Source organism: Procambarus clarkii, chromosome 15, assembly GCF_040958095.1.
Source record: "Procambarus clarkii isolate CNS0578487 chromosome 15, FALCON_Pclarkii_2.0, whole genome shotgun sequence".
Taxonomy (NCBI): Eukaryota; Metazoa; Arthropoda; class Malacostraca; order Decapoda; family Cambaridae; genus Procambarus; species Procambarus clarkii.
The window spans coordinates 41,793,439-41,806,377 of NC_091164.1; the positions used below are offsets into that span (position 1 = coordinate 41,793,439).

General features: G+C 47.5%; 1 protein-coding gene across 1 annotated transcript in view; it reads right to left on the bottom strand.

The window, feature by feature from the left end:
* The window catches only part of LOC123759180 (adhesion G protein-coupled receptor L2), a 356,308-nt gene that overhangs the window by 155,064 nt on the left and 188,305 nt on the right, over positions 1-12,939 (bottom strand). The window contains exon 14 of the mRNA XM_069325190.1: positions 6,604-6,704. Coding sequence (XP_069181291.1) covers positions 6,604-6,704 — 101 coding nt within the window. The remainder of the gene's footprint in view (positions 1-6,603; positions 6,705-12,939) is intronic.

Genomic DNA, 12,939 nt, shown 5'->3' on the forward strand with positions numbered 1-12,939 from the left:
AAGACACTTTTCTAGACATCAAAGACACTTTTCGAGACATCAAAGACACACTCAAAGACGTCGAAAAGGCTAGTCATGCCCTCAAAGGTTATTCTCACAGTCATCAAAATACAACTCATGTCCTCAAAGTCATTCTCAGAGTCATCAAAAGTTATTCTCACAGTGATCAAAGGTAATAACTAACTCACTTTCGTGCATCAAAGTCATTCTCAGAGTCATCAAAAGTTAGTCTCAGTCATCAAAAGTTATTCTCAGAGTTTTCAAAGGTAATCCCTAACTCACTTTCGTTATCAAAGTTATTCGCTAAGACATCAATGTTATTTTCTAAGACATCTTCAGGCATAACATATCTCTCCAAAATGTAACTAGTTCAGCTTTTCATATCAAACTTGCACTTCTGGTAAAACATATATCTTACCTAATCTAATCTATTCTATCCTATTCCTACCCTAACTGATGTAACTTACCTAATCAAACTTACCTAACCTAAGCTAACAAACTTAACCTAATGTAACTTACCTAACCTAACTTACATAATCTAATTTAACCTAACCTAACCTAATGCAACTAACCTATCCAGTCCCAACCTAACTTAACCTAACCAAACTTGACCTACCTTAACTTCCATATCCTAACCTATCCTAATTTAATGAATCTTACCTAACCTAACTTATCCTAACCTAACCTAATTTAACTTGCATAACCTAACCTATCCTAACTTAACTAACCTAACATAACCCAGCCTAACCTGACTTAACCTAACCTAACTTAACCTATCTTAACTTAACTAAAATAACTCAACCCACCCTAACCTAACTTAACCTAACCTAACTTAACCTATCCTAACCTTATGCAACTTACCTACCCTATCCAAACATAACTTATCCAACCCAACATAACCTAACATAACCCAACCTAACCTAACCTAACTTAACCTAACCTAACCTAACATAACTTAACTAATCAATCATAATCCAAGCCAACCAAACCTAACTTAACCTAACCTAGCTTAACCTATCCTAACCTAATGCATCTTACCTATCCTATTCTAACATAACTTATCTAACCCAAGCCAACCTCACCTAACATAATTTATCTAACCGAAGCCAACCTCACCTAACCTAACCTAACCTAACGTAACCTAACTGAACCTAACCTAACCTAACTTAACCTAACCAAACCTAACTCAACATATCGTACCTAACCTAACATAACCCAATCCAACCTAACATAACTCTGTTTAGCTGTTAATTTTTGCTTTTAAAGTGGTCTCTGTTAAATTTTGAGCTTAAACTGGTCTCAGACTAATTTTTTGTCTGAAATGGACTCTGACTATTTTTGGATTTCTACTGGAATCTGAATAATTTAGGTCTTTTACTGGAATCTGACAATATTCGGGTCATAAATAATCTGTGTCTCATTTCGGTCCTATATGGTCTTTGAAATTATTTGGTCTAAAATGCTTTCTGTCATATTTGGGTCTAAAATAATTTGGCAAATTTCGATATATTTCGGTCTTCAAATGGGGCTCTGTCATATTTTTGGTCATAAATGGTCTCTGAAGAAAAATCGGTCTTCAAATGGTCGCTGAATAATTGTTGGTCTTTTTTAGGTGAAACAGCTGTAAATAGATATAAAATCTAAAAGTAACGGCTAAAATGTCTATTTTCCTTAACAAAATTTCAATGACAATATTCTCTGAGAATAATCTTTTTGAATAATTTCGGTCTTACACTCGTAAAGATATTTCTATGATTATATGAACTTTAAAATATTTTCATGAAACTGAACACAGAAATATTTTGAATTTCTCCCATATGAATTCTTAACAAACTTCTAAGATCTCTGAAACTATTTTTCTCATAAGAATTTTTAACTCAAAATCGGAAATTTATCAGGAAACTCGACAGCGTAAACGGGATATTTGACCGGGAGCCCCCTGCAGTCCAAATGAGAATGGCCCAATTCACCTGGACCCCCCCCCCCCCCTGCTGTCCACACCGGATTAAAGAAAAATCCCGTGTGGACTACACTCCCTACTACTCCCCACCACTGACATCGTCCCACATTCATGCTCCTCAACACTGACTTCCACCCCTACTCATGCTGCCCCATCACTGACTTCCTCCCGCATTCATGCTACCACACCAATGCCCTCCTCCCTCACTCATGCTCCTTCACTCATGCTCCCCTATCACTGACTTCTTCCAGCATTCATACTCCCCCATCAATGACTTCCTCCCTCAATTATTCTCCCCCTCCATTTAACTTCCTCCCTCACTCATGCTCCTCCACAACTGGCTTCCTCCTACACTCATGCTCCCCCAACACTGACTTCCTCTCACACACTCATACTTCCCGACTACTGACTTCCTCCCTCATTCATACTCCCCCTACCACTGACTACCTCCCTCACTCATACTCCCCCCAACACTGACGTCATTCCTTTCTCATGCTCCCCACCAATGACATCATCGCTCACTCATGATCCCCCGCTACTGACTTCCTCCATTACTCATGCTCCCCCACTACTGACCTCCTCTCTCAATCTTGCTCCCCAACCACTGACTTCCTCCCTCATTCTTGCTCCCCCCACCACTGACTTTCTCCCTCAATCTTGCCCCCCCACCACTGACTTCCACTCTCAATCTTCCTTCCCGACTACTGAATTCCTCCCGCATTCATGCTCCCCCATTACTGACTTCCTCCCACAATCTTGCTCCCTAGCCTCTGACTTCCTCCCACAATCTTACTCCCCAGCCTCTGATTTATTCAGCATTCTTCCTCTCTCTCCCAACACTGACTTCCTCCCTCATTCGTGCTCCCCATCTCAGACTTCCCCACTTATGCTCCCCATCTTAGACTTCCTCACTCATGCTCTCCATCGTAGACTTCCCTACTCATGCTTCCCCATCTCAGACTTCAATCACTCATGCTCACCATCTCAGACGTCCTCACTCATGCTCACATCTCTGACTTTCCCTCTCATACTCCCCATCCAAGACTTCCCTCATTCGTGGTCCACAACTCAGACTTCCTCACTCATGCTACCCATCACAAACTTCCCGACTCATGCTCCCCATCTTAGACTTGCCTCACTCATGTTCCTTATCTCAAACTTGCCTCACTCATGCTCCACATATCAGACTTCCTCACTCATGCTTCCCATCTCCCATCTTACACTTCCCCACTCATGCTCCACATCTTAGACTTCCTCACCCATGCTCCCCATCTCAGACTTCCCACTCATGCTTCCCATCTCACACTTCCCTACCCTTGACTTTCTCCCACATTCATACTCCACAAAGACTGACTTCCTCCTGCATTCATGCTCACCCACCATGTACTTCCTCCCACACCCATGCTCCCCCACCATTGAATTCCTCCCTCAATCATGCTCCCCTCCATTGCTTTCATCCCTCACTCATGCTCACCCACCACTGACTTCTTCCATCACTCACGCTCCCCCACCATTGACTTCCTCCCTCACTCATGCTCCCGCTCCACTGACCTCCTCCCTCAATCTTGTTCCCTCACCACTAAGATGCTCCCCATCTCAGACTACCTCATTCATGCTCCCGATCTCAGACTTCCCCCAAATGCTTCTCATCTATGACTTCCCCAATTATGCTCCAGATCTCAGACTTACCCACTCATGCTCCCCATCTCTAATTTCCCTACTAATGCTCCCCATCTCAGACTTCCCAACTCAGGCTCCCCATTTAAGACTTCCCAACTCATGCTCCAAATCTCAGACTTCCCCACTCATGCTCCAAATCTCAGACTTCCCCACTCATGCTCCCCATCTCAGACTTCTTCACTCATGCTCCCCATCTCATACTTACCCAGTCATGCTCCCCATCTCAGACTTACCCAGTCATGCTCCCCATCTCAGACTTCCTCACTCATGCTCCCCATCTCAGACTTCCTCCCTCATGCTCCCCATCTCAGACTTTCCCACTCATGCTCCCCATCTCAGACTTCCTCACTCATGCTCCCCATCTCAGACTTCCTCCCTCATGCTCCCCATCTCAGACTTTCCCACTCATGCTCCCCATCTCAGACTTCCTCACTCATGCTCCCCATCTCAGACTTCCTCACTCATGCTCCCCATCTCATACTTCCTCACTCATGCTCCCCATCTCATACTTCCTCACTCATGCTCCCCATCTCATACTTCCTCACTCATGCTCCCCATCTCATACTTCCTCACTCATGCTCCCCATCTCATACTTCCTCACTCATGCTCCCCATCTCATACTTCCCCACTCATGCTCCTCATCTCATACTTCCTCACTCATGCTCCCCATCTCATACTTCGTCACTCATGCTCCCCATCTCATACTTCCTCACTCATGCTCCCCGTCTCAGACTTCCTCACTCATGCTCCCCATCTCAGACTTCCTCACACATGCTCCCCATCAAGCCGCATCCTTCAATAAGCGGTCTATCTGTACTGCACTTTACGTGTAGTACAGAGAGCCCAAGCGTTGCACACATGACACATGACACCCAAGCGTTGCACACATGACACCCAAGCGTTGCACACATGACACCCAAGCGTTGCACACATGACACTCAAGCGTTGCACACATGACACTCAAGCGTTGCACACATGACACCCAAGCGTTGCACACATGACACTCAAGCGTTGCACACATGACACTCAAGCGTTGCACACATGACACTCAAGCGTTGCACACATGACACCCAAGCGTTGCACACATGACACTCAAGCGTTGCACACATGACACTCAAGCGTTGCACACATGACACCCAAGCGTTGCACACATGACACTCAAGCGTTGCACACATGACACCCAAGCGTTGCACACATGACACCCAAGCGTTGCACAGATGACACCCAGGCGTTGCACACATGACACCCAAGCGTTGCACACATGACACTCAAGCGTTGCACACATGACACTCAAGCGTTGCACACATGACACCCAAGCGTTGCACACATGACACCCAAGCGTTGCACACATGACACCCAAGCGTTGCACACATGACACCCAAGCGTTGCACACATGACACCCAAGCGTTGCACACATGACACCCAAGCGTTGCACACATGACACCCAAGCGTTGCACACATGACACCCAAGCGTTGCACACATGACACCCAAGCGTTGCACAGATGACACCCAGGCGTTGCACACATGACACCCAAGCGTTCCACACATGACACATGACACTCAAGCGTTCCACACATGACACATGACACCCAAGCGTTGCACACATGACACTCAAGCGTTGCACACATGACACTCAAGCGTTGCACACATGACACCCAAGCGTTGCACACATGACACCCAAGCGTTGCACACATGACACCCAAGCGTTGCACACATGACACCCAAGCGTTGCACACATGACACCCAAGCGTTGCACACATGACACCCAAGCGTTGCACACATGACACCCAAGCGTTGCACACATGACACCCAAGCGTTGCACAGATGACACCCAGGCGTTGCACACATGACACCCAAGCGTTCCACACATGACACTCAAGCGTTGCACACATGACACTCAAGCGTTGCACACATGACACCCAAGCGTTGCACACATGACACCCAAGCGTTGCACACATGACACCCAAGCGTTGCACACATGACACCCAAGCGTTGCACACATGACACCCAAGCGTTGCACACATGACACCCAAGCGTTGCACACATGACACCCAAGCGTTGCACACATGACACCCAAGCGTTGCACACATGACACCCAAGCGTTGCACAGATGACACCCAGGCGTTGCACACATGACACCCAAGCGTTCCACACATGACACATGACACTCAAGCGTTCCACACATGACACATGACACCCAAGCGTTGCACACATGACACTCAAGCGTTGCACACATGACACTCAAGCGTTGCACACATGACACCCAAGCGTTGCACACATGACACCCAAGCGTTGCACACATGACACCCAAGCGTTGCACACATGACACCCAAGCGTTGCACACATGACACCCAAGCGTTGCACACATGACACCCAAGCGTTGCACACATGACACCCAAGCGTTGCACACATGACACCCAAGCGTTGCACAGATGACACCCAGGCGTTGCACACATGACACCCAAGCGTTCCACACATGACACATGACACTCAAGCGTTGCACACATGACACATGACACCCAAGCGTTGCACACATGACACCCAAGCGTTGCACACATGACACCCAAGCGTTGCACACATGACACATGAAACTCAAGCGGTGTACATACGACACATAACACCCAAGCAGTGTACATATGACACATAACACTCAAGCGGTGTACATGACACATGATACCCAAGCGGTGTACATATGACACATGACACCCAAGCGTTGTACACATGAAACATGACACCCAAGCGTTGTACACATGAAACATGACACCCAAGCGTTGTACACATGAAACATGACACCCAAGCGTTGTACACATTACACACAAGCGTTATACACATGAAACTCAAGCGGTGTACATATGACACATGACACCCAAGCGGTGTACATATGACACATGACACCCAAGCGGTGTACATATGACACATGCCACCCAAGCGGTGTACATATGACACATAACACACAACTTACGTGATTTCCAGATAGAGTTGTTTCTAACTGTTGCTCCAATGATGGGACTGTTGATCTGTCTATCTGCTTGTACCTCTGATATGTTGGCCTTGTCTGGGTCACTGTGGGAGGAGCAGTATGTTACATGCGTGGGTCACTGTGGGAGGAGGAGCGTGATACATGCGTGGGTCACTGTGGGAGGAGCATGTTACATGCGTGGGTCACTGTGGTAGGAGGAGCGCGATACATGCGTGGGTCACTGTGGGAGGAGCGTGTTACATGCGTGGGTCATTGTGGTAGGAGGAGCGTGATAAATGCGTGGGTCATTGTGGTAGGAGGAGCATGTTACATGCGTTGGTTACTGTGGGAGGAGCAGTATTTTACATGCGTGGGACACTGTGGGAGGAGGAGCAGTATGTTACATGCGTGGGTCACTGTGGGAGGAGGAGCGTGATACATGCGTGGGTCACTGTGGGAGGAGCGTGATACATGCGTGGGTCACTGTGGGAGGAGCGTGTTACATGCGTGGGTCATTGTGGTAGGAGGAGCGTGATAAATGCGTGGGTCATTGTGGTAGGAGGAGCATGTTACATGCGTTGGTTACTGTGGGAGGAGGAGCGTGTTACATGCGTGGGTCACTGTGGTAGGAGGAGCGTGATACATGCGTGGGTCACTGTGGGAGGAGGAGCGTGATACATGCGTGTGTCACTGTGGGAGGAGGATCGTGTTACATGCGTGGGTCACTGTGGTAGGAGGAGCGTGATACATGCGTGTGTCACTGTGGGAGGAGGAGCATGTTACATGCGTTTGTTACTGTGGGAGGAGGAGCATGTTACATGCGTGGGTCACTGTGGTAGGAGAAGCGTGTTACATGTGTGGGTCACTGTGGGAGGAGTAACGTGTTACATGCGTGGGTCACTGTGGGAGGAGCGTGTTACATTCATTAGTCACTGTGGGAGGAGGAGAGTGTTACATGCGTCGGTCACTGTTCTCGCCTATTTGTACTCACGTATTTGTGCTTGCGGGGGTTGAGCTCTGGCTCTTTGTTCCCGCCTCTCAACTGTCAATCAACTGGTGTACACATTACCTGAGCCTAATGGGCTCTGTCATATCTCCATTTGAAACTGTGTATGGAGTCAGCCTCCACCACATCACTTCCTTATTGCGTTTAATAAGTTAACTACTCTGACACTGAAAAAGTTCTTTCTATCGTCCCTGTGACTCAAATGGGTATTCAGTTTCTACCTGTGTCCCCCTTGTTCGCGTACCACCCGTGTTAAACAGGTAATCTTTATCTACCCTGTCAATTCAACGGATAATTTTGTAGGTAGTGATCATGTCTCCCCTTACTCTTCTGTCTTCCAGTGTGGTGAGGTGAATTTCCCGCATCCTTTCCTCGTAACTCATGCCTCTTAGTTCTGGGAAAAGAATAGTGGCATACCTCTGAACTTTTTCCAACTTCGCCTTGTGCTTGACAAGGTACGAGCTCCATGCTGGGGCCGCATACTCCAGGATTGGTCTTACATATGAGGTATTCAAGGCTTTGAATGATTCCTTACACAGGTTCCTGAAGACAGTTCTGAGGTTAGGAAGCCTCGCATACGCCGCAGGTGTTATTCTCTTGATGAGGGCTTCAGGAGACAGGTATGGTGTGATATCAACTCATAGATCTTTCTTTCTGTCCATTTCATGAAGGACCTCATCTCTTATTCTGTATCCTATGTCTGACCTGTTTCCACTGCCTAGTTTCATTACCTTACATTTACTCGGGTTGAGCTTTAGTAGCCATTTGTTGGACCATTTATTCAGTCTGTCTAGGTCATCTTGAAGCCTCATACTATCTTCCTCCGTCTTAATCATCCTCATAATTTTTGCATTATCACCAAACATGAGAGAAATGATTCTATACCCTCTGGAAAATCATTTACATATATATCAGAAACAGTATGTGTCCAAAGACTGAACCCATCGGGACTCCAGTGGTGACGTCTCGCCAGTCTGAGACCTCACCCCTCACAGAGACTCCCTGTCTTCTGTTACTTAGGTACTCACTTATCCAATGGAGTACCTTCCCTTTCACTCATGCTTGCATCTCCAGCTTTCGCACTAGTCTCAGATTTGGTAATGTGTCAAAGCCTTTCTGGCAATCCAAATATATGCAGTCTGCCCACCCCTCTCTTTCCTGAATGATTCTTGTTGCCTAATCGTAGAATTCAATTAATCCTGTGAGGCATGACTTGCCATCCCTGAAACCATGTTGGTGATGTGTCACAAAATTCCATCGATCCAGATGTTCCACTAGCTTTTTTCACACAATTTTCTCCAATAACCTGCATGGTATGCAAGTCAGGAACACTGGCCTGTAGTTCAGTGCCTCCTGTCTATTCCCCTTCTTGTATATCAGGACTACGTTTGTCGTCTTCCAAATTTCTGGCAGTTCACCTGTTACCAGAGCTTTGTTATACATCATGGAGAGTGGCTGGCACAGTGTTCTGCTCCTTACTTTAGTATCCATTGCTATATTCCATCCGGGTCTATAGCCTTTGTTACATCCAACTCTAGCAAAAGCTTCCTTACATCTCCACTAGTAATCTCAAATCCTCTAGTGGTGCCTGGTTAACTATTCCATCTCTTATCTCTGGAACTTCTCCTGGCTCTAATGTGAAGACTTCCTGAAATTTCTTATTGAGTTCCTCGCACACTTCATTGTCATTTGTAGTGAATCTGTCTGCCCCTATCCTCAGTTTCATTACCTGTTCCTTCACTGTGGTTTTCCTCCTGATGTGGCTGAGCAGCAATTTAGGTTGAGTCTTAGCCTTGTTTGCTATGTCGTTTTCATATTGCCCTTCTGCCTCTCTTCTCACCCTGGCATATTCTTTCCTGGCTCTCTGGTATCCTTCTCTGCCCTCAAGTGTCCTGTTATTTCTACAGTTTCTCCCATGCTCTTTTACTTAGTTGCTTAGCTAGTTTACATCTCTGATTAAACCATGGGTTTCTCATCTGCATTTCTTTTTTCCTTTCGTGCCGGGATAAACTTTTCTGCTACCTCCTTACACTTCTGTGTGATGTATTCCATCATGTCTTGGGCCGTCTTTCCCCTGAGCTCTGTTTCCCAAGTTATATCTGTTAGGAATTTTCATATCTGCTCATAGTTTCCCTTACGGAATGCTAGCCTTTTGCTTTCATCTCCCTTTCTCGAGTACTTTAACCCTTCTTCGACCAGATACTCAAACGTCACTAGACTGTGATCGCTCATTCCTACTGGGGCCTCGAAGTCAATTTCTCTTGTGTCAGAGTTATTCAGAGTGAAGACTAGGTCGAGTCTTGCTGGTTCTTCGTTTCCCCTCATTCTTGTGGGTTCTCTGATATGCTGGCTTAATTTTTTTTTGTTGCCACCTCCAGTAGTTTAGCTCTCCATGTTTCCTCTCCTCCATGTGGTTCCTTGTTCTCCCAGTCTATCCTTCCGTTATTAAAGTACCCTCATTATGAGCAGATGGGATCGAATTCTGCAGGCAGCAGAGGCTGCCCTCTCAAAAATATTGTTAACTGCTTTGTTGTTTCTGTCATACTCTTGCCAGGGTCGTCTGTCATTTAGTGGAGGGTTATATATAACTGCTGCTACGACTCTTGGTCCTCCCATCGTCATGGTGCCTGTTATGTAGTTATTAAATCCCATGCAGCCTGGGGAAACAATCTCCCTGAAACTCTATTCCTTTCTCATGAGTAGGGCCACTCTGCTTCCTCCCCTGCCCTCTCTTTCTTTCCTTATTTCAGTGTAGTCCTGGGGGAACACTGCATTTGTTATGATTCCTGAGAGTTTTGTTTCTCGTTAATCCAATTACATCTGGGTTTACTTCTTGTGCTCTTTCCCCAAGTTCACTTGCCTTGCTTGAAATCCCATCTATGTTCGACTACATCACATTGAAGCTAATTCTTTTCTGTCCATCCTCAGTTCCTGTTGATTCCATTGTAGTAGGTAAACCTGAAGGGTCAGAGATGGGGAGGGGGTAGGGGATGGACCTGGGTTGTGAGGGGGAGCTGAGGGTAAGGGGGACCTGGGTTGTGAGGGGCCTGGGCGGATCTGGTTTGGCGTGGGTGGGGGCGAAGGGTGGGCTTGGAGGGGTGGAGGAGAAGGGAGGGCTCGGGAGGGTTGGAAAAAGAGGGGAGCTTGAGGGGGTAGGGGAGGAGAGAGGGCTTGGTGGTGGGTTGAAAGGAGGGCTTAGGGGGAGGGGGAGAAAGGAGGGCTTGTGATGGCAAAAGAAGAGGGAGGGGCTTGGAGGGAGGGTGAGGGAGAAAGGAGGGTTTGGAGGGGGGTGAGGGAGAATGGATGGCTTGGAGGGGGGTGAGGGAAAAAGGAGGGCTTAGTGGGATTGGGGGAAAAGGAAGGGCTTAGGGGGGGTGGGGGAGAAGGGAGGGGGATAGGAGGGTGGGAGAGAAGGGAGGGCTTAGGGTTGTGGGGGACAAAGGAGGGCTTAGGGGATGGGTAAGAAGAGAGGGCTTGGCGGAGTAGGGAGGGTTTGGGGGGGTGGAAAGTGGGAGGCCTTGAGGAGAGGGGGAAGTGGACGTGGGTGGTCCAGGTGTCCACTCCGTGGGGGATTCGTAGGGGCTGGGACAGGTAGGGCTTCTATTGGGTGGGAGGTGGGTGTAATCCTCCTACCACTGGGGCTGTTGAACTTTCTGTGGAGGGTTCCCCACTCCCCTCTGGGATAGAAGGGTTTTGGGCTGTGGCTCCCTAATTCCTGTATCTCTCCTTGCGCTCCTTACTCGCTACTGCAGCCCTCAATCTCTTCTCCCTGGACGTATCCCTCTGCAAGAATACCTTTTTGAACTTCAGTACATTGAATAAGCTGCTATTCTTTGCTAAAATTTCTTCTTTTGTGGCCTCGCTTTTGAAAACCACTTTTATCACTCGATCTCTGTCCTTGTTGTGCTAGCTAATCCTGAAAACCTCCTCTATATTCTGTTCTTCCCTCTCCATCTTTACCCCTTCAAGGATCTCTTTAGCTGCAGCTCTGTCCATATCTCTTCTCTCCCCTGGGCTGGCCCCAATTTGCTCCATAATACCTACTACAATTACTGCTCTTTTCCTCTCTATCAGTCGGCTAGTACATCTTGCTGCTTCCTGAGAAGTAGCAACTTTCATGGCATTTTCCTGTACTCCAGAGACAACTTAAGGGGGTCCTCCTAAGTATGTCTGCAAATGAGGGTTGTGTTGTAGAATTCCCTGCTGAAGATACATTACCATCTTCCTGAGGGCTGGTTCGTGTCTGGTATTGGGAAGTAATCTCTTTCAGGCTTTTAATCTCCTCCTTTGCCTCATTCAGCTCGTCTTGCAAGTTGGCTACATTTTCACCATTACCCCTAGCTCCTATCTGATTTCTCTCCACATTTGAATGAGTATCTCTTTGAGCGAGTCATCTCGTCTTTCTCCTCCCTCTGTGTTACATCTTCCCATTGCCATGTTTGTTTCCTATTCCAGTTTTCCAATCCAATGAGTGTGTGTGTTGGTGTGTGTGTGTTGGTGTGTGTGTGTTGGTGTGTGTGTGCGTGAGTGGGAGTGTTTGAGTATGTTGTTGAGATATATACAAGAGTTGTTACATTCTTGTACAGCCACTAGTACGCGTAGCGTTTCGGGCAGGTCCCTGGAATACGATCCCCTGCCGCGAAGAATCGTTTTTTCATCCAAGTACACATTTTACTGTTGCGTTATACAGAGGCTACGGTTAAGGAATTGCGCCCAGTAAATCCTCCCCGGCCAGGATACGAACCCATGACATAGCGCTCGCGGAACGCCAGGCGAGTGTCTTACCACTACACCACGGAGACTGAAGTGTGCGTGGTGTGTGTGTGTAGTGGGTGAGTGGGTGTAGTGGATGGTTGTGTGTAGTTTATGTGTGCATGCGTGCATGCGTGCGTGTGCGTGTATGTACGTGTGTGTGAGTGTTTATGTGTGAACATGGTCAATTGCAGAGGGGTCGGGGAGTGTAATGGGAGAGTGAGATGGTATGTGTGTGTGTGTGTGTGTGTGTGTGTGTGTGTGTTCACCTAGTTGTGCTTGCGGTGAGCTCTGAGCTCTACTCTTGAGCTTACTCTCACACACGCACTATTAAGCTCTGCTCTTTAGGCCCACCTCTCAACTGTCAATCAACTTTTTCTACTACTACAATTTTTTTCCAAACCACACACACACACACCCAGGAAGCAGCCCGTGAGAGCTGACTTATTCCCAGGTACCTATTTACTGCTAGGTAACGGGGGCATAGGATGAAAGAAACTCTTCCCATCGTTTCTCGCCGGCGCCGGGGATCGGACCCGGGACCACAGGATCACGTGCCCAGCGTGCTGTCCGCTCGGCCA